Source organism: Eleginops maclovinus, chromosome 10 (genome assembly GCF_036324505.1).
Source record: "Eleginops maclovinus isolate JMC-PN-2008 ecotype Puerto Natales chromosome 10, JC_Emac_rtc_rv5, whole genome shotgun sequence".
NCBI classification, from domain to species: Eukaryota; Metazoa; Chordata; class Actinopteri; order Perciformes; family Eleginopidae; genus Eleginops; species Eleginops maclovinus.
The window spans coordinates 21,305,485-21,332,059 of NC_086358.1; the positions used below are offsets into that span (position 1 = coordinate 21,305,485).

Genomic DNA, 26,575 nt, shown 5'->3' on the forward strand with positions numbered 1-26,575 from the left:
TATCGGCGTTAACGTGCTGCGTTAACGTGAGACTCTTGTCGGCGATAAAAACAAATATCGCCGTTAATCTATTCTCAAAGTTGGGTTGGGAGCTGGGTCTATACTACGCAAGCTATGATGACTTTCACCTTGATAATTTAGCGCGGATGTATACCTAGCCGAATTGCACTGTAGGGGGCGAGATCGAGTCTTTGACCTGTGTTTCTTCTGTCTGTGGATCTGACCCCGGTCAAATCAGCCACATTAAACGTGACATGCTAACATGGATACAGCAGGTATGAAGCCGCCGGGTTTGCTTCAGGGGAAATTTATTTTTAAGAAGCTTCCCGATGGAAACCTCGACAAAAATAAGGTTGTTTGCACCTTGTGCAATGCGGAATTAGTTTACTGTAGGAGTTCATCCAGTCTCAAGTACCACCTAAACGCAAAGCATCCCTCAGCTAATGCGGAAGATGGCGGGCCAAGCACTGATGTAGCGCGGGGGAAGACTCGTCGTCAAACAACTATGTTTGAGTGCAACCGAGGCAAGCCCGTCAGCACAGCTCTATCAGCCAAGCTAACTAGTCTCCTCGCTCAGTGGATTGCCACCAGCTGCAGGCCGATTAGCGTGGTTGAAGATGACGGGCTCGAGCTTGTTCTCCAGGCGGCCACAGGTGACCCATCTTACAAACTACCTGCGAGGCGAACTATCATGAGGAGAATACATGACCAGCACGCAGAAGAGAAAGCTACGAAAGTTGAGAAGATGGTAGAGGCGAGGTCTGTAGCACTGACTGGGGACCATTGGACGTCCGTTAACAACGACAACTACCTCGGCGTTACAGTACACCTCATCGATGCTAGCTGGGAACTTCACTCCTTCGCTTTAGGTATGCTACGTTATGTCATTTTAAATTACATAATTTAATTTCGTAGCCTATTAATTACCACCACGTTATGTTTGCTTCTTGATAATTGCTATATGTTTACTACTAGTAGTGAAATTATTCTAATTTACTTTGTCTGTCCGTTAGGTGTGATGAAAACAGAGGAGCGTCACTTTGCAGAAGCGTGTGCAAGGCAGTTCCTCGACGTCGCTAATCAGTGGGGGATAACTGACAAAATAAGCACTATTGGAACAGATAGCGCTCCTAATATGGTGGCAGCAGGGAGGATACTGCCATTCGAGCACTTGCCCTGTGTTGCGCATGTTGTACAGAGAGCTATTGTAATGTCACTTCGGGAAGGTGGTTTTGATGGTGCACTGGCCAAGTGCCGTAAAGTGGTCGGACATTTCAAACACAGTTCGGCCAACTCAGACGAGCTAAATGTCAAACAATCCTCCCTTGGACAAGTTAAGGAGTCACTCGTGCAAGATGTTCCAACGCGTTGGAATTCCACTCTCGAGATGATAAAGCGCGTGAGGCGCAACAGAGACGCACTGCACACAACGCTGTCTCTGCAGAAGCACAACCTGGCCCTCCCAACAAATGCGGATTATGAGAAGTTGGCAAAGCTAGAGAAACTGCTGGAGCCATGCAGGTATGGTCTACAAAGATAGTGTGTTCATGAATTGGCATACAAGTTTTTAAATGTCACTTTGTATGTAAGAAACACCTGCCCTTAAATGTGTAATCTGAGTTAAATGAATCTGTCACTAATAATTTTTTGCTCTGTGTGTGTGTGTCTGTGTGTCTGTGTGTCTGTGTGTCTGTGTGTCTGTGTGTCTGTCTGTCTGTCTGTCTGTCTGTCTGTCTGTCTGTCTGTCTGTCTGTAGGTACATCACTGAGCTCCTTGGTGGAGATAAGTATGTATCCTGCTCTGTGGTTCTACCTGCCCTGTGCCACCTCCAGCACGCGATGAACATCTCAGATGATGATCCTGCCTATATTGTGCGATTCAAGGCTGCCTTCATCAAGGACCTCAACCAGCGGAGGGAGAAAATAAACCTGGAATGGCTTAAGGTATGTCAGAGTGACCAGAAGATAACTGCATTTTATGACCATAATAGACTGTAAAGCCAGATGAATAAGTCATGAAGAAATATGGAGGTTGGATTTGGAAAGTGACATTTTCATCAATCAATAATTATTATTTTTTATTCATCAAAGGTGGCGACTGCTCTAGATCCACGATTTAAGGACCTCAAGTGCTTGCCCAGAGCAGAGAGGGAGCCAGTGTGGGCAAAGCTAAGTGCGTTGATGAAGGGAGAAGAACCTGCTGTGCAGCCACTCAGGGAGGAGAACCCTGAGCCACCCAAGAAGAAAACAGCCCTGCTACTGATGGGATCCGACTCAGAATCAGATGAGGAGACACCAGAAGACAGTACAGTGGAGAGGTACAAGGTAGAGCCCAGTGCCAGTCTAGACCAGTGTCCACTGAAATGGTGGTCGGAGCACACTGCTGTCTATGGTAAGATGGCCCAAATTGCCCGTAAATACTTGGGGACCCCTGCCACAACTGTCCCATGCGAGAGACTTTTTTCTTTAGCAGGCCATATTGTGCAGAAGAGGAGAGCTTGTTTGTCACCAGAAAATGTGAACAAACTGGTCTGCCTGAGTGACTGGTGGAAGAAGGAGAAATAGAGCTTTGACTGACACAAAGCTACTGACTGTAAACAGTTCATTACAACCTGTTATATAGGCCTACTGTTCAACTAAAAATAAACAGTTAATAAACACAAGTACATCTCATTGTCATTGATTTATTTTCATCACCAATTATCATAGAACAGCTTTCTCAAGCAGTTTGTGATGCATTTTGGAAACTGGAGATGAGCCCCTGGTCTAATGCACCACCTGGCTTGAGAAACCCGTTCTCAAAGACTTACTTTTAGTCATTATTTGGGTAGCACACATATTCTGAATGCCTTCGGCAGAATTCAAATGAGCCATTTTAATCTAGATTAATCTAGATTAAAAAAATTAATCTATGCCCACCACTAAAAAAGATATAAATTGATTTGCATTTAATTGGGGGAAATAAGTATTTGATCCCCCTGCAAAACATTTCTTAGTTCTTAGTGGAGAAAGCCTTGTTGGACAGCACAGAGGTCAGATGCTTCTTGTAGTTAGTCACCAGGTGTGCACACATCTCAGGAGGGATTTTGGTCCTCTCCTTTGGTCCACAACCAAAAGGTCATTAAGGTTCGGAGGCCTGTGTCCGAGGACCGCAGACTCTGAGAAGGGGTGATTAGCAAAGTAATTTCCCTTACGTCTAAAACTAACATTGCTTTAGTTTCTGTTCCAACTTTAAAGCATCCTAGTTGAGCCTAAACTCATGTTCAAACATGTTTGACTGTTGCTGCATATTGAGTTTTTCTTAGCAGATGCTCTTCATCTCCATCTGAGCCCTCAGTCCTCATCACGGAAACTACACGGATCACTAAACCCAAAAACCAGGGAAAAATTAATAGATGAAAGGTTCGTTATAGCACCACCATCTGGTCATATGTGACACTGCACTCTACACGTTTACCCCACAAAGTGTTATGGAGAAGAGTCACTCTTTATAATGTAAACCCCATAGACTGTATATATAGATGGACAGAGTGGCTCCATTCAGCTGTGTTCTATAGAATTGAAGCAACCGAGGCGACGCCATCTTTGAAAATTTGGAGCCAGTTCGAAGTGCGCTTGCGCAGTAGAATCTGAAGCATGCGCAGTGAAGAGGAGGTCGCGATCAGACCCGCCCACTCATCAAGTGAAACACGCCCCTTATCGAGTGAAACACGCCCCCTTCTCCGTCCGTTCCCCACCACACACACAGGCCGAGTCCGACTCTCTGGGGCTATATATATAAATGTAAAGTAATAACAGCAAATAAAACAAATATGAGTTGCCTGACAAAAGAACACCACTACAGCCGAGCCTACAGCTACTCTGAATGAAATGAAATGTTGAAGGAGGTTGCAAGCGGCTGCACTGTCAATCAAAGTGTAACCACGCCCCTTTTATATTTATTAAAATAACATTAAAGAAAATAATTTCTCGGGAAAAAGAAAAATGGTGTGATGTGAAGCACCTTGAAAGCTATTTTTTCGAATAAAAAGTTGTGGATGCAAAATTTGTTTTAGGTGAGAAAAGTGACATAGAAAGTTGGTTACTTGCCCATTGAAAATACATGGGAATGGGCGGAGCTACGCATTGTACTGCAGCCAGCCACCAGGGGGCTCTGGACTAGCGCTTGCTTCACTTTTAAGGACGAACCTCTGTCCATCAATATATACAGTCTATGGTAAACCCTGCCAACAGCATCGGAGCTAACCATGAGGGCTAACTATAGCAAAACATAACAAACGCATAAAAGCAGGAACAATATTTATTTAAAAAAAGACAATTTATATAATCACAGGTATGGAACATCAACAATCTTAAAAAGTTTATATTTTTCGGCATTTATATATCACTTAATCATAAAAGTATGAATATCGTTCGTATTGCTATAGAAATGGTCTGTTCCAAATATGGCGATGATTGATAAAAAATGTTTAGAAGGATCAGCTAAAATACAGATTTTGACAAATTAAAAATTGCAGAAAATAAAAGTTTATATCAATATATTTGTCTGATCTCGATGATCCAGGGAAAATATAATTGTGTTTCTGGGGGTACAGTTCAGAAGTTACAGGACAAAACACCAAATTGCACCAAATGTTCCAATGCATTCAATTGGGTTCGAGGCAAAGCAAATTTATTTTAAATACAACTTATTTTGTTGATTTTCATTATCTGAGCCAGTGGTAATATGTAGATGTTAAAGAGAAGGGGGCCCCAGGATGAAGCCTTGTTGAACCCCACATGTCTCTATCTCTCTAGCAATACACAGATCATTAGATCAGATATACAGTTATTGAGATGATTGGTTTTACAGTTAGATCAACTGAAGACAAGATGCTAAAAAGATAAAGGAACATAAAATCAAAGTCATTCTCCTCCAGTAATTTAGCCCGAAGCCACTTTAACTCTCAACAGTATGTTTTATACAGAATCATAATCACTAAAATATGCTTTTAAAGTTCATGTCCACATTCATTTATTAATCTAACAGTGATCACTGGCGCCTCTGGGAGAGTCTGATGTGTGTTGATGGTTTCCCCACTAACTCAAACTGATGATGTACGATGTAAGGGATGATGAGTCAGAGGTCAGAAGGTTATTTTAGGGTCGCAGGGTCATTCGACCCCTGCAGCTTTAAGTGAATTTGATTGTTTGTGTTTTATGGAAAATATACCGTCAGTTCCTCCAGTTTCCACCTCCTGTTTACATCGGAGTCTCTTGATGGAGGGAAGAAGAGACAGAGAAAGAATAATAAAACATGAACAGAGAGAAACATTAGCAGCTACAATGATTGAAGAGAGCTGAAACAAGATGGAATAAGTCCATATTTTTCATTTAAGATCAGATTTTAATGTAGAATATCTTGATGAATGGAGGATATCGTTTCAATACTCACAGCTCTTCTGGATCTTGGCTCTGATTGTCTCATTATCTCTGATCCTGTAGGGATCAACACAACCCAACAGTTCTGGATCAGGTCTGAAATCAGTGTTTGTTCTTTGAGTCAGTTTCAGAGTCCTGACTGATCTCATGCTTTACATCCCATTATATCTTCTCTGCAAACACAACCACTGACTGCTACAGCTCTCAGCTTACAGGAAATAACTGCTCATTCTTCTAGAAACAAACACAGGACAGGAGAACCAAACAGACTCGCTCATATTATGATGTTTGTGGAAGAATGACATCAAATAAATAAGAAATTGCAGAGAATGGGTTGCATGATGAGTTGTGCTAAGCTAGGCTACATCTGGAAGGAAGAACTGGAGGAATTACTCAGTGTGAGAACACATCAACCCCCCCACACAGAAATGCTGAACCAGCAGAGACCCCTTACTGACCAGAGAGTCTGCAGTCTGCAGTGTGGACTCTCCAGCAGATCTCTCAGTAGCTTCACTCCTGAATCCTGCAGATTATTGTTACTCAGGTTCAGATCTCTCAGATGGGAGGGGTTGGACTTCAGAGCTGAGGCCACAGCAGCACAGCTGATCTCTGACAACCAGCATTCCTCCAGTCTGAAAAAAGAAAACATGATGTAAGTTTAAACTCTTCAGTATCAGCATCATGGAGCTTCATAGAAATGTTGGAAAAGGCAAATAATGAATATAATCTTTAATGTCTGATGTCAACATTTATTCATAGGTAACATCTACTAAAGATTTTTATAGTTTCTTTGTCGTCTTCAATTTAGACTTAGTCATCGTACGTTTATGATTATATTATATATTTATTAATATATATAGTTTTTCTTGTTTAAACTAAATGTTTTCTGTTTCAAGGCTGAGAGAGACTGTTATGAGTAACATCATGGTACATTGTGCTAAATATAAAAGATGATATAAAATAATTATAATGAGCCTTTGAAATATGAATTACATTTGCACGTGCAAAGTGCATGAGTCCTGGCGCACAGACGAAGCGCTCCGCCTGTTAGCGATATTGAAAACGGTAGAAGGGCCGATGATAATTTGTAATGTTTCAGAACAAGCAGAGGGACACACACCGAACACTACGTTCATTTATTATCGACACAGTAAAACATACCTACATCATCACATGCATTTGGCAAAAATAACATTGATGAAATGAAATGAAATGAATTTATTGTATATAGGTCTCAATAAATTTATGAGAGGCTGCAGCTACCCTCTGTCACTCACTGCTGCCTGTTTCCTCTGATCCCAGTCTTGTATTACGAGAACCTAAAACATGTTGTCGGGTAAACTTCATGACCTGCTCTGAGTCAATGAAGCCGGCTAAGATGCACTCTGTTGGCGTAGAAATGGGAGGCCAATGTTTGCCTTTTCTCATCGGACTAATAAGCTAATGAAAACCTGAGAAACGTTTAGTGGACTATTAGAGGGCAGCCCTACATTTATTATAAGGGTCTGAGACCAGAGGTCGGCGAAGACACTATGGTAATCGCAAGCAAAGCAAGTGAAAACCTTGCAAAACGTACACAAAACAGGTAAAACGATGGGCAGAAGCACAAAAAAAGGGGTCTTGAGTCATGCTGGGCAGTTAGGACGCACGAGCCTAGTGACGTGGGCGCAGGGAAGCCCACGTCACTCTACTTGAAGAATAACTGATATTGAAAGGATTATTATTAGGGTCTGAGACCAGAGGTCGGCGAAGACCCTATTGTAATCGCAAGTGAAGCAAGCGACAACACTGCAAAACACACAGAAAACAGGGAAAACGATGGGCAAAAGCAAAAAAAATGGGTCGAAATCATGACAGTTGGGTAGCCCACGTCACTCTACTCGAAGCATAATTGATGTTGAAAGGATTATTATTAGGGTCTGAGACCAGGGGTCGGCGAAGACCCTATTGTAATCCTAAGCGAAGCGAGCGACAACCCTGCAAAATGACACAACTCAACGTAGAATCTGAGGTTTGAATATGTGGCATTTCCTCGGCAATGCATCCCTCGCAATAAAACACAATGTCGCCGTAAGTCCGTGGGAAATGGTCTGATCGCCACCAAACTTCACATACATCACTGGTCCATGCCTCAACAGCTCTACGTAAAATCTGAGGATTAAATATGTGGGGCTTCCAAGGCAACCCATCCCTCGCCATAAAACACAATGTTGTGGTAACTCCAAGGAAAAAGGTCTAATCGCCCTTAAACTTCAAATGTACATCAGCGGTCCATACCTCAACAGCTCTACCTAAAATCCAAGGTGTCGTCATCTGCCGTTTGAATACCAACGCATCCTTCGCTATAAAACACGATGTCGCCGTAACTCCAATATACATGGGCCGATCAACACCAAACTTCATATGTTTGATAACGATGCAGACCTTAGGACACCTAAGCCTATTATGGGGTGTAATCATATGCGGCTTGCCATGCCAACACAATGCTTGCCATGAAGCACGATTTTCTAATAACTCCAGTGAATAGTCGCCAAACGACTCCAAACTTAATATGTTTGATAACTGAAGTATATCTTGTAGCGATGTTTGTGAAGATGATGAAGAAGTCTCCGGAGACACCAGCTTGTTTATAATAAGGTGTATTACAACAGCATAGTATCAGACACCAACACGGGCGATGCGGGGTTCCCAGAGCCAATTGTGGAAGTCCCCCGAACAGTCTTTGTGCATACACTTTATAGGAGAAATGTGGGTGTGTGGAAAAATGCGATGTTCTATGAGGATGTGTACCCAAATAAGGTGAACTATACGTTCGTACAGCATGTCTTGCGGATACCCAAATAAGGTGAGATATACGTTAGTCTTTGTCTTACTCATCCCTGGAGGTCGTCTGACGTAGTCCAGAGGTTTGTTCTACAACCTCCTGTCGTACCACATCAATCTCTGCACTCTCTATGACCTCAGGGAGTAAACAACTGCATATGAACTGATTTACTATACCACCTAGGCCATAACTTTGTATGCCCCACTCAGTGACCTAGGGCATCTTTAAAGTATTTCAGATGTTGTTTTTCAGTCTTCTTTCACCCAACCTTCCTCTGACCTCAGGGAGTATCTGCCCTGCTATATCTCCAGATTTAATACACCACATATTCCCCCCTTCGAGACTACACAGAGTCTCGAAACTAAAATAATAAACCATACATGACTACAATTTTGATATAGGTAACAATTCCTCCACTACATGCTTTCTACAGCACAACTTTAACACTAATATCATTTTATAGAGTGTGAGAGCAAAAAACCTGTCCGACAGCCATCTTCCCAAATTACCCTCAAACAATCTAAACAGGAAAATTCTCTCACGGCCCCTCTGCCCTAGGCGACCACACAAAGTACTCCAGACCTATCAAAAGGAGTAACTCTAATTATTTATAACAATATGTGTAGAATGTAACTTAAGCAAATACATATGGAAACCTCAGAAATCAAAATCGAAACGATGTCCCAATTCTGGCTGGTCGACCCATCGCACCTTCCAATGGACCTTTCCCTGCCTAGACCCAATTTCCCTAGGCGTTAAATAAAAAGAAAACAAATGAGGTCCCCACATATCTACTCAATGCCAGATAACATCATTCCCCACACATTGATACAGTGACACAATTATGGACGTGTAAGTATAACTCATACAAATATATGTAAGAAAAAGACACAGTAGTGGTTCGCACTGCAGCTCCTCTGCAGCAACGTAGACGACTCTCAGTGTAGGGTCGCTCATATGTCAAATCCGAACACTTTGTCCAACGTCCCAGAATCCTTCAGTCCATTTTAATTGTCCAGTTTGAGTGTCTGGATCCCTCCAGTGTAAATTCCCCCCTTGTCCTTATGGAAGGAAAGAAAAACAAAAACCAGTATCTTTGCAGAAAACAACAGATGCAACGTAAAACATCAAACACTGATTATAATGTCAGATTCACGATCTCATATTATTGGAGGTTATGATTTCCATATTCCCCCCTAAACCTAGAACCCCCCGTTATAACTACCACATGACAACACTCTAATAGATATAAATATCACTTGTATATCAAAATCGGACGTTCAATATGGATATTTCTCCAGTAACTTCCCTTCTATCCATACTTCTGCCTTGTCGCCATCTATACTAGCCACCTGTAATAATGGCATCTGAGATGGATCACCAGGCATCACAACACCAACCCATCTCTCTGTAGAATCTCTTCCATAGTTGGAACCCCAAGAAGGTTAGCTAACAATCTTTTAATATCCCCCATGGCGAATTTTGTTCCCACCATGAGCTCATCCATCTTTGAAGTCCACGGATGTGCTCCATCTTGAAGAGTAGGCAACTTCTGCATTATATCTGACATATCGGTATTCTGCCAAGGCTTGTACTCCAAATTCTGTCCACAAACTATTACAGGAAGCATCTTCTTAAGTGTTCCTTTTCTTGGGCGAAGTGAATATCTAGCATTTGTTTCTCGGAATTGTTTTCCTTGCAGCTCTTCCTTCTCCGTCCGCAATTCTTCTATGCGGCATATCAACCTTCTTTTACGTTCTAATGTAGTGGCTAACTCCAAAGCCGCTATACTTTCGTCGATCATTTCTTCCATCTGTTTTATAACCTTCTTTCTGTCTTCCTTCCTTGTAGTACTGGAGATTGTAGGTTCAAATCCTACTGACGTCGAGGGGCCCTCGCCCCCTAAATATTCATTGTCGTCTCCAATGTCACATTCACTAGATTCATCATCTCTCGAGTCCTCTTCTGTCTCTGTGCTATCTCCTCTCTTTTCCGCTTTAGCCAGCATCCGCCTGACTGCAGTGTCATATCCGCCCCTAGCCTCTTCTTGATCACTCTGGTCATCATCCTCGGACTTTCTTCTCCTGATCCTCAGTTTCCCCCCTGTTTCCAACCGGGTCGTTTTCTTCTTACTTTTGGCCCTTGGATACATTCTTATAGTTGTTTTCGCTCGTCCCGTTTCTATTACTTGGTCATCTTCATCTCGGATGCTGTAACCACCCCTTTGGCTGATCACTGGGAGTTGGGGATAGATTTCTTCACTGGTCGCCTCCTTCTTATAAGGTGGAGGGCTCTTTATTGGTTCCGTATGCGAAAAGGTGTATTAATTTCCGCTGCCAGTTTTTGTATTTCCTTCGCATTTTTCCGAATTACTTCCGCGCCTCTCTCATTCTTAACTTTTGTTACTTTTAACCGTTTCTGTCCCTCATTTTCAAACAACTGAAGAATGCCGAGCTCTATCTGTCTCTTCTCTTTACGTTGCCTCCCTTTCTTGCCCTTCTTTTGGTCAGTTTTGTATGTAGAAACGAGCACCTGCATTGTTTTGATTACATCGAGGTTAAGCGTCCCTTCCACTGGCCATGTTTGTTCAATATCAGGCCAACGTTTGTGCCATTTCTCAGACATCTTTTCAATACCTTTAATTAAAGGATTATTCTTCTGTACTACATCCCCAGGAGTAATTACATTTGGATTGGTAGTTTTAATGTTCTTTTTCTTCATTTTGACAAGTGTTTTACGTTCCCAAATCCTAAATTAACCCTATTGCTGAAACTTTTAAACTACTTAAAACTATTGTAATCACTTCTCCCTCTCTTTTTATTTATTTTAATATCAATTTTTCCATAAATCATCCACTCAATTAAACCAATCAATCAATCAATCAATCAATCAATCGATCGATCTGCCAAATCAAGCAGTGAATTAATTAATTAATCAATCAATCAATCCAATCAAATCAATCAACCAAATCAATCAATCAATCGACAAAATCAATCAACTAACTAATCAAATCAATCAAATAATGTTAGGTGTTGTGCACTCAATTAATTACTCGATTGTAATCTAGTATTTCAATGGAAAAAGATATAAAAGAATGACCCACTGCACAGGACTGAATAGCTTATTTCCATAAAAACAAAACCACCACAACAAAGCCACAGGTACCACAGTCTGAACCGACAACCAACAATCCACGCCCATGCGCTCCCAACAAAGTCAAGCCCCAAAACCTAACACTCTGAAAACTATTTCAAATGCGTGTACTCAGTCTGTTGCCAAGCCTTATTCCAAACCAACTACAGCAGGTATACTCGTGAATGCAAATCCTGCAATTTATTAACCCCAATTCGGTTTAGAAATGTTTAAATACTCATATAATAAAATATATGAAAGTACACCAAAGGCATATCAGTGATGTTTAACTGTAAATGAACACACTTGAATATAGTCAAAAAGCAGGTATAGAAGAGCTGTGGACAAGAACTGCACTGGCCTGGATTCAGACTGGATTGGTGCTGCCCCCTCTGTAGTCAGCAATCCTCAGTCCCTATCGTATCCTGGCCAGGTTTTCACGTCCTCTGCAGCCCCTCTCTGCGTTTCAGCTCCCTCACATACAGATGATGGGGAGGAAGAAGGATACCCCCTTTTCCCAACCAAACTCCAACAGAAAAAATAGAAACAAGAAATTGAAGTTGAAGGTCTCCGTTTTGGCAAAGACAAACTCAATAGATAACCAGTGTTTGTATATTACTTCAAAAAGTTACTTTATAGTCCTGCATTGGCACATACATATCTCTAATGATCTCTCCCCTGTTCTTCAAAATCATAAACGTCTTTTCTGGGGGCTCATACACTTTAACCAATTTAAAAATGTTCCCTTAACAGAGACTCATCCTTTGTAGCAGATTCGAAAATGTTCCCCATAAAGCTCATCAGTTTTAGCCAAATAAAAGTCCTCTGAGAAAAAGTTCATATATATATTTACATATATTTTTTACTGTTTCCAAATGTCCTCTCCTTGGAGGCTCATATCTTTTACTAGTACGAAGTCAAAACATCTTCTTCAAAGAGGCTCATATGTTTTAACAGTGCACAGAATCCTTTTTCCTGGATTTTACTGAATCTCTTCTCTCTTCCGTATCTCTCCCTCAAACGTTGGGCTATTTTTAGCCCTTCACACATACAGATGCAGCAGAGCCCAGCTCCGTCCAGCACCCCATAAATTCAGCATTCTTCCAAACACACAGTATGCATTCAATCCTAACTTTCACAAAGGCCTCTCATTCATACATTTCCCTATAGCATGCTTTTCCTTGCCGCTCCTATTATCCCTTTATTTCTACATTTCTGCTACCTTAATAGGTGTAAAATATTCAAATGACTAATCCCAACATTCGTTCGTCAACAAATGCCAAATACAAACCAATGAATTTCTTATTCTACACCCAGTTCCCAGAACAGACCAAAAAAATCAACCTAGTAACTTTTCAGGATTTTTAGGCTAATCTAACATCGCCTCTTCTGAGGGCTTTATCCAAATCCGCGGCTACTTTTCCCTTTATTTCCTTTATCCTTATTCCTTTCTATATTTTTTACCGTTGACCAATTGCCCTGGGCCCAGGGTTATTTACCTTACCTTCCAAATCTGACTATCTTTCAAAGTCAATTTTCACGCAGTGTCTACTTTACAAATGTCTTACCGTTAAGAAGCTCGGGGGCCCATCTTCGTTAATCTTGCACCGTTGTGTTGCTCCCTTTTTCGTTACTAATTAGGCTTATTCTCAGAGCTGGGCACAAATACATCATAAAGTATTTTGATACAAAATACAAATACTTGATCAAAAAATGTATCAAAATAAAATACAAAAATACTGGTCTGGAAAATGTATTTAAATACAATACAAGTATTTTGTATTTTGAAAATACAAAAATACACGCGAGATAATGCCTGTATTGAATACTGTCTGTAAACTGAGGAATGTACAATAAATAAAAAAGGAGACAGCTAACGCTACATTCAAATCCATTTTATTTTATCCATATTAAACAGAAAAACAGATCAGTTGTTCTTCAGGACAACCAACTTCTCCAGCATATCTGGTGTTAATGACCTTCTGTCAGGCCGGTTCACTAAGCCAGCAAAAGAAAACAGGCGCTCAACCGGGGCTGAGGATGGTAGGGTTGTGTTAAATCTCACAAAAAGCTGTTTCATCAAAGGGTATGCATTTAGTGAAGCCAGGTCTTTTCTGGGATCCTCCAAAAAATGAAGGGTCTCCAGTTCCGCCTTGCTGTGGCTGGGCAAGGCCTCGGCCTCCAGCTGGTTGACTGTTCCTGTAGAGATTGAAGACAACAGAAAAAAAACAAGAGCAATCAGAGATGGCAAGCTGGCCTCTGCCAGACACTATGCATGGACAAACAGACAGATAGACAACAATCAGACAGGGTCATAGCAATACCTAGCACAAACTCCCCCCCGAGGACCAAATAATGCATTCTTCAAAGTATAAATACTGAAATTGTCACCAAAAGGTAAAACATGCTATTGTAAATTACATAATTAAGTATTTTAAAGTGTAAAGAAATTCTTCTCACCTTGATCAGTGAACACAAAGAATTCGTCATTCTCCTCTGTGCTCGGTGTGGTCCCGTCACTCTCTGAGAGAAGTCTGAGTTCGTCTGCTGAGTGCAGCATCAGTTGCTGTATTCGCCTCTTCTCAGAAGCCAACCTCTGGGGTAACCACCTCATCTTAAAGTATGGGTGTGTTGTGGTTGCCAGGATGGCCTCATTCACGTCATGCTCCAGCATCAGAAAATTGTGGAAGCGTTTTTTGAACCCTGCTATGGTTGCTTGAAGAACGTGTGAGCAGTACCTCAAGTTTGATGCTTGCAGATCCTCCAGCTTGGCTTGAATGGTGAAAAGTGTTGGCAACAGCTCACCATAATAGCATGCAGATTGCCCTTGAAGCCGATCTATTGAGATGGCAATCGGTCGTAACACTCTGCAAAATTCCTCAATGTAGTCCAGTTCGACTTCCCTGAATGGTGGAAGTTGCAGGGCAGTCATGGCATCAGGGAGCTTGTCACGCAAGAATGACAACTGACTCAAGGAGTCATGCAGAGAATTCCACCTTGTAATGCAGGGTGTCTTGAGTTACTGCTCGATTACTTTGCCTAGCGTTTCAGCACTCTTTGGTCTGCCAGATGCTGTCCATAATGCTGAGCACTTCGCCATCGTTGAATGATTCAGCCTGCTGAGAGTTGCATTGCTAGTGATCGATTTCTTGACATCAGTAGTTGAGATTAAACTCAGAGTATGTGTCGCACACCGGAGGTGTGGTGGTAAAATGATGGAACACTCAGATGCTTCTTCTCTCTCAGGATCTATGACCAGGAAGGACAGCTCATCGTCCAGCTCTTCAACTTCATCTGGGTCATTTGTTTTTCCAGTGACACTGAACTCTTTAAAGGCCTTTGCAAAGTTGGATGCATTATCAGTAACTGTAGACACAATGGTGTCTGAAGACAGCCCATATTCTGTGTGAATCTCATCCAACAGTTCTGCTATTCGGTTATAAGTATGGGGGCTGGGAAAATGCCTAACGGCAAGAGCGGCTGACTGCCTTTCCAGCGTGTCTCCATTGATCCAATGTACTGTTGCTCCCAAATAACTGGTTTTCTTTGTTGACCAAATATCCACTGTTGTACAAACACGGCGAACATTTTTAAGCGTCTCTTTTAGGAATGCTTTTTTTGTTGCAAATTCTTCATCAATCCGTCGTCCGAGTGTCCGTCTGGACATTACATTGGCACCTGGGTGAAGTCCCTGCACAAGCTCGATGAATTCTGTTTGTTCAACGGTGGCTAATGAGTGCATTCCTTTGACAACAAAGGATTTCACAAGGGAGTCGACTTTACTTTGTGATATTGTTGGGCTAGCATGGTCAAACAAACGAGTCTGCCTTAATGATGTTTTGGCTTTCTTCTGCTGGCCACTTGCACTTTCCTTTTTGTAATTTTCAAATTCCTGTAGATTCTCTGGGTGTTTTCTTTTCAAATGTGTCTTGAAATTTGTTGTTGCTTGATAAGAGCCACAAATAATGGCTTTCTTGGTTGTGCACAGCTGACACTCAGCTTCTATCTTTCCACTTGGATTTTGAGATACTACTTTGAAGAATTTCCCATCCAATATGGCACACCTAGGCCCAGTGGTACCTTCTGAAGATGTGGTGGCTTGAGGCTCACCTGACGCCTCTTCATCATCATGATTGTCACTCATCTCAGTTCAGTGGGACATCCTCTATTTCAAACGAAATTGTCAAAAAAAAAGTTGTTAGTCAGTTACTCTTCAACAGACACACACTTAAATCACATCATAAAAAAAGGAAAAACAATTAAATCCGAAACTGACTACTATATGCACTTGCATGAAAGGGCTCTTCTAACCTGCCAAGTGAAATATTACCTAGGATACTAATGATAAAGCGTTTGGAAGTGGAAAAACTAAAAGCCAGAGGTGTCAAAAGTAAAAGTAAAAGTACATTTTCTGGTGTAAGTACAACACTAGCACGTGGTAGCCTATTACATAGCTGTTAGACCATTTACTCCATTGTACCTAATGGGATAGATAGACTGCGTTGTTACTGAAAAACACTTCTAACAATCTAACAAGGACCCACCACAAACTTGATCCAACCAGTGTAGTCAGCTGATCGTAAGACAAGTACACAGGTCTACTGGTTACTCAGATAAGTTACCTGTGTTGGAGGGAAACTGTGTTTCTTTTCTTTCTTTTTTTTTTAACTTTTACTTTTGACATCTCTGCTAACAGCTGAGCTAAGCTCCATGCACAAAACTAACTACTATGCGCCATAACAGGCAGTGACTCCAAATCTAGTGATCTACAGATACTGAATTAGTTTTCAATAAATACAAATATAAAATAAATAATATGCCCTAGAAATGCTTAATACAGCCTACTGTATTGGTCTCTAATGGACTATTAAAAAAAAAAAAAGCCAAGTGTGAATATGATTTTAGAAGCTAAATGTGTAGTTTAAGATTATATAAAAGTGGGTTTTCAAGGATCCTCCCTAGCTTTGGTTGGAGCTCTAACAGGAACTGAATCTCCATATAATTAGTTAGTATGAATCAACATAGAAGACTTAATATTATTCAGAAATGCTTAGACCTAGCCTACTGCTCTATGATGGACATTTGTCAAGTGGCCCAAGCCCCTAAACAACACAATTTTCTCACGTTTTTTCACAATAAATAAATAAGTACTTTATTGACAGGTTATAGTTATGGATCGTTCTGGGCTCAAAACATTGTTATGAGCCCAGTTTAGCCTATCTCATTCTTTCGTTTGGTAATAGAATTTGGTACCGAGTGGAAAAGGAATTCGCCAGCTCGAGGTCTTGCCGTGGGAGGGAACATGCCTGCGAGGGCTCCTACAACATCACTAGGCCGATACAGGGGCTATTACGGGTTTAAACACAAAACTGGCGTTATTTGTTTTATTGGGGGTCATAGAAACGGGTCCTTTCTCGTTTAACATCAAATAATATGGCCGTGTTCCTCTACCGTTTCATCCAATTTAAAATTGGATCTCCTAACTGTCCTCAGTGAGAGTGACTAATTTAATCACCATATCTTACGTTTAGTACTAGTTTACCTTTTGCGAGTCAAGCATTCATGTTTGACCTCTCTGGTCTATATTTGATAAGCTACCTAGGCTACACTCTAAGAAACTTGCTCAATTTCGCTGACCTAAGCAATTTGACTGACCGTCATTTATCAACCCCTGCCTATCAAACACTCATCATTCAAGAGAAAGCTAACACTCGAAAATAGTCTAGTGCTTATGGTGTAATTCTGTTGACAATGTGTGTGGGAAGACTGTAGCATTTTTTTTATACAAAACATTTCACCTTAGTGTTGTTTCATGCCTCGAAAAGCCAGCAACAGAGCCGTGTAGGTGCAGGTCCTCTTCACTGCTGTAGTAGTGATGACTGCTGACGTCGCGGAGAAAAAATGGTCGCATTCAAGTCTCGATTGGGCGTGTCACGTGATTTACGTCTTGACCCAAAGATCTCTGGTGATTCGCTTAGTTTTACTGATTTAAAAAAACGGTTTTTTGCAAAGTATTTTTGTATTTAAAATACCCAAATACAGCACCTCAAAGTATTTAAATACAAACTACATTTCATTTTTTCCAATCTTGTAAAAATACAAAATGCAAAATACTGAAAAGTATTTTAAATACGTATTTCAAATACATGTAGTTAAAATACTGCCCAGCTCTGCTTATTCTACCCTTTTGCTTTTAACTTCACATCCTTTATTTATACCTATATTCCTTCCTATTCCTGTTTCCCTATTTCTTTTACTTCAATACACTCCCCCCTATTGCGTTGTGCACTACGCAATAAATCCCCAATTTAGAACGGAGTCTCCCTCCAACATCAACACAAACATGGCATATCCCCACACATCAGTTCACCCGGTGCGAGCCAGAGCAACACCTCACATCCAACCCCACAAATGCTCACCGGACTGTGACGCCTTGGCAGGAGATGTGTTGTAGAGTCGCCTGAAGATCGCAAGACGGCCAAGTTCGTGACGCCAAGTCTGAAGTATATCTTGTAGCGATGTTTGTGAAGATGATGAAGAAGTCTCCGGAGACACCAGCTTGTATATAATAAGGTTTATTACAACAGCATAGTATCAGACACCAACACGGGCGATGCGGGGTTCCCAGAGCCAATTGTGGAAGTCTCCCGAACAGTCTTTGTGCATACACTTTATAGGAGAAATGTGGGTGTGTGGAAAAATGCGATGTTCTATGAGGATGTGTACCCAAATAAGGTGAACTATACGTTCGTACAGCATGTCTTGCGGATACCCAAATAAGGTGAGATATACGTTAGTCTTTGTCTTACTCATCCCTGGAGGTCTTCTGACGTAGTCCAGAGGTTTGTTCTACAACCTCCTGTCGTACCACATCACTCTCTGCACTCTCTATGACCTCAGGGAGTAAACAACTGCATATGAACTGATTTACTATACCACCTAGGCCATAACTCTGTATGCCCCACTCAGTGACCTAGGACATCTTTAACGTATTTCAGATGTTGTTTTTCACTCTTCTTCCACCCAACCTTCCTCTGACCTCAGGGAGTATCTGCCCTGATATATCTCCAGATTTAATACACCACATAACGATGCAGGCCTCAAGACACCTATGCCTATTATGGGATGTCATCATATGCCATTGCTATGGCAACCCAGAGCTTGCCATGAAAAACGGTTTTGTCATAACTCCAGTGAACTTTCTCCACACGGCCCAAAACCTCATGTGTTTTATATTGATGCAGACCTAAAGACACCTAGGTCTATTATGGGGTGTCATCATATGCCCTTGCCATGGCAACACAATGCTTGCCATGAAACACGGCTTTCTCATAACTCCAGTGAACATTCTCCAAACGGCCCCAAACTTCATATGTTTGATAACGATGCCATCCTCAAGACACCTAGGCCTATTATGGGATGTCATCATAAGCGGTTACCATGGCGACAGATCACTCATCTTGTTTATGTTACAGCTGTAACTCCCATGTACATTCTCCGTTCGGCCTGAAACTTCCACGTTTGCTAACGGCCGAGTCCTTGAGACACCTTTGTGACGCGGCAACGTACGGACAACAGCTGACCTGCGCGGAGCATCCAAGACCCGCTAATCGCTACTCGCAGCTTTAGTTTTTTAAAATAATTTATTAAATCATGATGGAGTCTGTGAAATGAATCTCAGGTAGAACTGACCTGAGAATCTTCAGTCTGCAGTGTGGACTCTCCAGAAGAACTCTCAGCAGTTCCACTCCTGAATCCTGCAGATCGTCCAGATCTCTCAGATGGGAGTGGTTGGACTTCAGAGCTGAGATCAGAGCAGCACAGCTGATCTGACAACCTGCATTCCCTCAATCTAAATAAAGAAAACATGATGTGGGTTCGAAAGTTTAATAATCTGTTCAGAGATGAAGAAGGATTAGATATCAGAATCAGAAATACTTGATTCATACCAAATTGGGAAATGTTTTTGTTACTGCAGCAAATACAATAGCATAACGAATATGAAGCATAGCAACAAATTTGAAATAAAAATAAGAAATATACAGATAGTAAATACTGCAATTTAATGGAATATTAAATGAAAATATAATATAAATGTACAATGTAAAGTGTAAGTGTAAACTGTGCATGTTATGTCCAGTTCACATAAAGGCTATGGAGCAGTGAGTTGTAAACAGCGTCGGTGTTGGCCCTCCAGTTCAGTCCGTTGTCAAGGAGCACTCCCAAGTACTTGTAGTCCTCCACAACAGCCACATCCTCTCCCAGAATGCACAGGGGCAGTGGAGACATCCTTTTCCTCCTGAAATCAATGACCATCTCTTTGGTCTTTGCCACATTCAGAAGCAGATGGTTTATTTTAGTCCACTCCACAAACTCCACCAGTGCTCTGTACTCCTCCTCCTGTCCATCCCTTATACACCCTTTCACTGCAGAGTCATCCGAAAATTTCTGCAGGTGGCATGACTCTGAGTTGTATTTAAAGTCAGTGGTGTATAAGGTGAACAGGAAGGGAGACAACACTGTTCCCTGTGGGCTTCCTGTACTACCAACCACCACATCAGACAGAACACTGCCAAGCCGGACATACTGTGGCCTGTCTGTGAGGTAGCTGGAAATCCAGGTGATGGTAGAAGCATCTGCCCTCAAAGCCTGCAGTTTGTCACTCAGTAGCCGTGGCTGGGTCGTGTTGAATGCACTGGAGAAATCAAAGAATGTGATTCCCACAGTGCATCCCGATCCATCCAGGTACGAGTGAGCACGCTGCAGCAGGTAAATAATGGCATCGTCCACCCCCAGGTGAGGCTGGTAGGGAAATTGCAGAGGGTCTAGAGATGGTCTCACCTGCAGTCTGAGATAGGACAAGACCAGTCTCTCCAGCGCCTTCATCACATGAGATGTGAGAGCTACTGGCCGATAGTCATTGAGCCCAGAATGAGTCATCTTTTTAGGGACAGGAACAACGCAGGACGTCTTCCACAGCACCGGGATGGTCTCCAGGAACAGGCTCAGGTTGAACAGGTGTTGAAGAACAGGAGACAGCTGGCTGGCACAGGTCTTCAGAAACCTGAGGCTGATGCCGTCAGGGCCTGCAGATTTGCCATGGTGTAGTTTCTCCAGCTGTCTCTTCACCTGGCCTGTAGTGACAGTGAGGCGAGGGAGGGGGTTTGATGTCACATTTTTAAATACAACAATACTAAATGAACCACAGTCACTGAACTGACCTTAGAGTCTGCAGTCTGCAGTGTGGAGTCTTTAGTCCAGAACTCAGCAGCTCCACTCCGGAATCCTGCAGCTTGTTCTGACTCAGGTCCAGATCTCTCAGATGGGAGGGGTCAGTCTTCAGTTTGTCAGGACACATATTACAGAGTGAGGTATTCACAGAAAGATGAAACATTATATTATCTTAATGCATTTGATGAAAACATCATCATGTTGTGATTAACATTCACTGTCCACTTCATATATTATTGAGTTTCTATGTTCATTCTCAGCCTGTCAGATCTTACTTCACACTATAGAGCATTGTGGTGAAACAGATTGGGTATAATGATGAAGAAACAAAGGTTACGTGTTGTAACCCTAGTCCTATGAGCACAGACGGAGCCCGCTACTGGACTATATGACACACAGGCGTTCATACGCTGAATTTACGTCGGCCAATCATTACGAACCTACCCTAATGCACGCGTAGGCCTCACAGTATATAAGGCAGCTACACCGCTGTCTGTCATTCTACACCATCTTCAGCGAGCGGCATAAGAAAGACAGGGCCCCTAGGTAGAGGGCTCCGCCTGTGCTTATAGAACTAGGGTTACAATACGTAACCTTCGTTCTATTTCACACAGGCTCCGACCTCTACTGGACTCTATGGGTACAGTGGGTGGAGCCCCGATGCATGCACTCCCTGTCGCCTCACAACATCGACCCACCACACTGCTCTTACCCTTCGGTTGTGACCGTGGAGAAGTCAGGCTGTAGCTCACCTGTCTGGGTACAGCCTAATTGGCCTGGATAAGCCCCTAGCTCATCCCTGCAGGTGTTGGAGCAAGTGATAAAACACACTGCACACCACCTTTCCCGGGTCTCAAAGGGACCTGGCAAAAAGTAAGTGTATTATGTTAAACACAAAGGGGGGTCAACGACGTACTGACCCACACTCCTCCCCTTTTCACCAGTCCTGTGTCACGCCCGCAAGCACAGCGGATGAAAAGGAGCCAGACATGTCCAAGAGATACAGCCACCCCACGTGTAGAGTGTGCATTAACACCAGTGGGGAGGGCTTTCGCCCCCTGCCTATAGGCATGTGAGATGCACTCACAAAGCCATCCTGCTAGGCCCTTCTTGGACAGAACTTTACAGGCCACACCATCCCCCAAGTACACAAACAGCTTTTCAGTGCTGCTAATAGCAGCTGTGCGCTCTACATAGCATGCCAACGCACAAACTGAGCAAAGGAGATGCAATTTCGCCTCCCTGTCCCCTGCATGGGGTGGAAGGCTAAAGCCGTCTAGGCAAGGCAAGGCAATTTTATTTATATAGCACCTTTCAACATAAGGCAATTCAAAGTGCTTTACAAACATAAAAGACATTAAGAAATAGTGCAGCATAACACATTATAAAAAGGCATGTAAAAACAGTCATTTAAGAGCAAAGATAATAAAATAAACACAACAGGTATAAAATACATGAATAAAAGTTATAATGCAGAATAAAAGTTACAGTGCAATGTTAGATAAGAAGAGTTCAATTAAAAGCAGCGGCAAAAAGAAATGTTTTCAGCCTGGATTTAAAAGTAGTAAGAGTAGCAGCGGCCCTGCAGGGTTCTGGGAGTTTGTTCAAAATATTTGGAGCATAATAACTGAACGCTGCTTCTCCTTGTTTAGTTCTAAGTTTGGGGACAGAAAGCAGGCTCGTCCCAGAAGACCTGAGAGTTCTGGATGGTTCATAATGTAGCAGGAGATCACAAATGTATTTTCGGGCCAAAACCATTCAATGCGTTATAAACCAGCAGCAGAACTTTGAAATCAATTCTTTGACAGACAGGAAGCCAGTGTAAAGACTTCAGAACTAGAGTGTGATCCACTCTCTTAGTGTTAGTGAGGACTTGAGCTGCAGCGTTCTGAATCAGCTGCAGCTTTCTAATGGATTTCTTAGTAAGACCTGTAAAGACACCGTCACAGCAGTCCAGTCTACTGAAGATAAAAGCATGGACAAGTTTTTCTAGATCCTGCTGTGACATTAGTCCTTTAATCCTAGATATGTTCTGCAGGTGATAGTAGGCAGACTTAGTGATTGTTTTAATGTGCCTGTCGAAATTCAGGTCAGAGTCCATGACTACACCGAGGTTTCTGGCGTTAGCTGTTGTTTTGAACATTGCTGACTGAAGTTCAGCACTGATTTTTTGTCGTTCCTCCTTCGCTCCAAAAACAATTACCTCAGTGTTGTCTTTGTTTAACTGGAGAAAGTTCTGACTCATCCAGTCATTGATTTGTTCAATGCACTTACTCAGTGTTTTAATTGGAGCAGAGTCTCCTGGTGAAATGTTAATGTAAATTTGTGTATCATCTGCATAGCTATGGTAACTTGTTTTGTTGCTTTTCATTATCTGAGCCAGTGGTAGCATGTAGATGTTAAAGAGAAGAGGCCCCAAGATGGGACCTTGAGGAACCCCACATGTCATATTTGTCAGCTCTGATGTGTAGCTGCCTATAGAGACAAAGTGTTTCCTGTCCTTTAAGTAGGATTCAAACCAATTTAGAACTGTTGTCGAAAGTCTCAACCAGTTTTCTAGTCAGTCTGGTAATATGTTGTGGTCAACAGTGTCAAATGCAGCGCTGAGATCTAATAATGCTAACACTGAGATTCTGTCTGTGTTTAAGTAGATGTCATTGAAGACCTTAACAAGAGCAGTCTCAGTGCTGTGGTGCGCTCGAAAGCCTGAAACACATCAAAACTGTTATTTGCATCCAAGAAATTACTCAGCTGTTTAAAAACTACTTTTTCAATGATTTTACCAGAAATGGGAGGTTTGTTATGGGCCTGTAATTATTCATTGCTGAAGCGTCCAGATTATTCTTTTTTAAGAGCGGTATAAGTACTGCAGTTTTCAGGGCCTGTGGAAATACACCTGAGTGAAGAGACCAGTTTACTATATGAAGTAGATCTGAGGACATGCTATGAACAACATTTTTGAAAAAGCTTGTAGGTATAATATCAAGGCAGCAGGAGGAGGACTTCAGATGTCCTCAAGGTCTTTATCATTAATCAGATGGAATTGTGTCATGGTGTTTGAATTGATTTTAAGTGGACATAAGGACAACACATTTGCTGTACCTGATACAGAAACACCGACTGCCTCTCTGATTTTCTGAATTTTGTCAGTGAAGAAGGAAGCAAATTCATTGCAGGCCCTGGTGGATTGAAATTGAGAGGCTACTGACACTGGGGGGTTTGTTAGTCTCTCAACGGTAGCAAACAAGGCACGTGAGTTGTTTGTGTTTTTGGCAATGATGTCAGAGAAGAAAGACTGTCGTGCCTTTTTTAATTCTGAATTATAAAAGCCAAGTCTTCCTTTATAGATTTCAAAGTGAACCTGGAGATTTGTTTTTCTCCACCTGAGTTCAGCTTTTATGGACTCTTTTTTCTGTTCTCAAACTCATAGCCTTTCTCCATGGAGATATTTTCTTGCCACACACCTCCTTTACCTTAGTGGGAGCAATGGCATCTATGATATTTTAAATGTTTTAATTAAAAAGATCGACTAGCTCATTTACTGAGATGTTAGCAAGGGCTGGTGTGGGAGAAAACTTCTGAACAAACGTTTCCCTTGTGTTTTCAGAAAAGTGCCTTTTTGTGGTAATTTCTTTTTGACCATTTGTGTGAACAGAAATAGAGCTCTCAAAGAAAACACAGGAATGATCAGAGAGTGCAACATCAGTCACTGCAACCTCAGAGATGTTCATTCCCTTTGAGATGATTAAGTCTAGAGTGTGCCCCCTGTTGTGAGTCGGAACCATTACATGCTGAGTCAGTCCGTAGTTATCAAGAACACAGAACAGTTCTTTAGCCCCTCTGTCCTCAGGCTTGTCAACATGGATGTTAAAATCACCAACAATGACTAGACGGTCAAAGTCAATACACATTATAGACAGCAGTTCAGCAAAGTCATCAAAAGAGCTTGCACAGTATTTGGGGGGTCTATAGATGTTTAGGAACATAGCTCAAGAGGGGCATTTCAGCTGAAGGGCCACATATTCAAAAGATGGGAAGGTTCCATAAGATGTCTGCTTGCATTGAAGGGAATCATTAAACAAAATAGCAACTCCACCCCCTTTCTTATGCATTCTAGCCTGACTCATAAAACTAAATTTGGGGGGGTTGATTTGATAAGAACAGCTGCGCTGTTATATTGTTCTATCCAAATTTCAGTTAAAAACATAAAATCCAGATTGTGCTTGGTGATAAAATCATTGATTAAAAATGTCTTTCCTGATAACGACCTGACATTTAATAAAGCTAGTTTAAGCGTGTTGAATACACTATAAGTCTGATTTTGTGTGACAAGCTGTGACTGACGTGGAATAGCGGCTAAATTTGATAAATTCACACTTCAGTTCAGCGCTTTCTGTTTCTAAGCTGATTCACCGTTCGCAATCATGACCTATCAACACAGATATCGGCAAAGCTATTGGCAGGCTAGTTGAATAACCCTCGACCTGGAAGCACTCCTTAGTTTCTTGGAACAAAGGAGGGGTTCGGTCTGAGTGTCGCTCCGTTGCGGTCACCGCAAATCAAAAGGCAGCTCAGGTGCACCGATAGAGCAGTGAGTTCGCACACTCTCCTGGCAGAAGTCAATGCCAGCAGCAAAGCTGTTTTGTGTTCTGTTCAATGACAACACCTTCAGAGAGGAGAGCTCGGGAGGTCCAAATGGTTCTGCAACCAAAGCCTCGAGCACCAACGGCAGTTTCCATTGCAGGGTGGAGACATGCACCACTGGGCATTGTCTCCTGACTCCCTGCAAAAAACGCTTCATAAGTGGTTGGCTAAAGACTGGTCTGTCGCCAAATCCCTCATGGCAGGACAAGATGGCTGCTGCATACACCTTGACCGTGGCATGAGCAAGCCCCCTGTCCACCAGTAGCAGTAAATAGGATAGAATAGAGCCCAATGTACAGGACAGGGGCTCTAGACTCCTTTCCTCGCATTAACGCTGGAACCCCAGCCACTTTGTCTTGTAATAGGCTGTTGTGGATCCTGCTCTTGCGGCCTGGATGTTCTGTATAGTATTACCAGACAATCTAATCATTCTCAGCTTGTCCCTCTCAGGAGCCAAGCCTGGAGTGGGTAACGCCCCTACTGCCCCTGCTTCTTGCGACTGCGCTCCCCAGAACTGAGGAACGGTCCAGGGCTGAACCACCCTCATTTGTGTCATTTCTGTGTACCATGGTGCCGCTCAGCGACCTGGTGCTACCAGAACGACTGACAGCTGTTCTCATCTTACCCTCTCCAGGAGTGGGGGGATGAGAAGCAGTGGTGGAAGGTGGTAGAGCCACTTCCTTGGCCAGGGCTTGTGTGCAACCGCATCCACCCCAAGAGTGGATTGTCCTGCAGAGCCAGGGAAAACCATAGGGGGCAGCTGGGTGTTTACGCCGGTGAGCAGGCATCGTTTGCTTCTCCTGAAACGAAGGCTGGCAAACCACCTCTGCAGGTGACGCATGTGCAATAGCCCGAGCGGTACCACGTGGTGAGCAGCCGCCATGAGACCCAGGTCTGCATGATGGTCAGAGCTTTCACCGTCGCCCCCTGTCGTAGTCTGCAGACTGCCTGAAGCAGGGATGTCTGTCTGTTTTCTGACGCACGTAGCCTGCCTGCATCGAGCCAAATCCCCCGATAGTCCACCTGCTGCTGAGGTAGGGGACTGCTCTTCTTACAATTGATTACGACCCCGACTTGGTTAGGTGCAGGATCAATTGGCAACATTGCCCATTCCCTGGACTTGGCCATGACTATGAGGTCATCGAGATAAAAGAACACTCTCATGCCATGGTCCCAAAGCAGCTGAAGCGCTGTGCCCACACATTTGCTGAATGTGTATGGGGACAGGGTGTAGCCGAACGGTAGGCTGTTGTAATCGTAGGCTATCCCCTGGAAGGCAAAACACAGATACTTTCTCTGCTTTGGAGCAATTTCGACATGAAAG

General features: G+C 42.5%; 1 protein-coding gene and 1 long non-coding RNA gene across 2 annotated transcripts; one reads left to right on the plus strand and one right to left on the minus strand.

The window, feature by feature from the left end:
- The first annotated feature begins 1,320 nt into the window (after nt 1–1,320).
- LOC134871031 (uncharacterized) lies at nt 1,321–2,880 on the plus strand. Its single transcript, XM_063893616.1, has 3 exons — nt 1,321–1,521; nt 1,757–1,943; nt 2,091–2,880. Exons 1-3 carry the CDS (start codon nt 1,388–1,390, stop codon nt 2,562–2,564), a joined length of 795 nt encoding a protein of 264 aa, XP_063749686.1. The 5' UTR covers nt 1,321–1,387; the 3' UTR covers nt 2,565–2,880.
- Nucleotides 2,881–13,045: 10,165 nt separating this feature from the next.
- Nucleotides 13,046–17,370, minus strand: LOC134870341 (uncharacterized). Its single transcript, XR_010166550.1, has 3 exons — nt 17,175–17,370; nt 13,837–15,541; nt 13,046–13,575 (listed from the first exon to the last, which is right to left on the minus strand). It is a non-coding gene; the product is annotated as an uncharacterized LOC134870341 (long non-coding RNA).
- Nucleotides 17,371–26,575: the final 9,205 nt, after the last annotated feature.

Excerpts from the sequence above, each read along its gene's own strand:
- LOC134871031 (XM_063893616.1), top strand. The coding sequence starts at position 1,388 with ATGATAAAGCGCGTGAGGCGCAACAGAGACGCACTGCACACAACGCTG. Across the intron at positions 1,522-1,756 it reads AAACTGCTGGAGCCATGCAG|GTACATCACTGAGCTCCTTG; the intron begins GTATGGTCTACA and ends GTCTGTCTGTAG. Across the intron at positions 1,944-2,090 it reads TAAACCTGGAATGGCTTAAG|GTGGCGACTGCTCTAGATCC; the intron begins GTATGTCAGAGT and ends TATTCATCAAAG.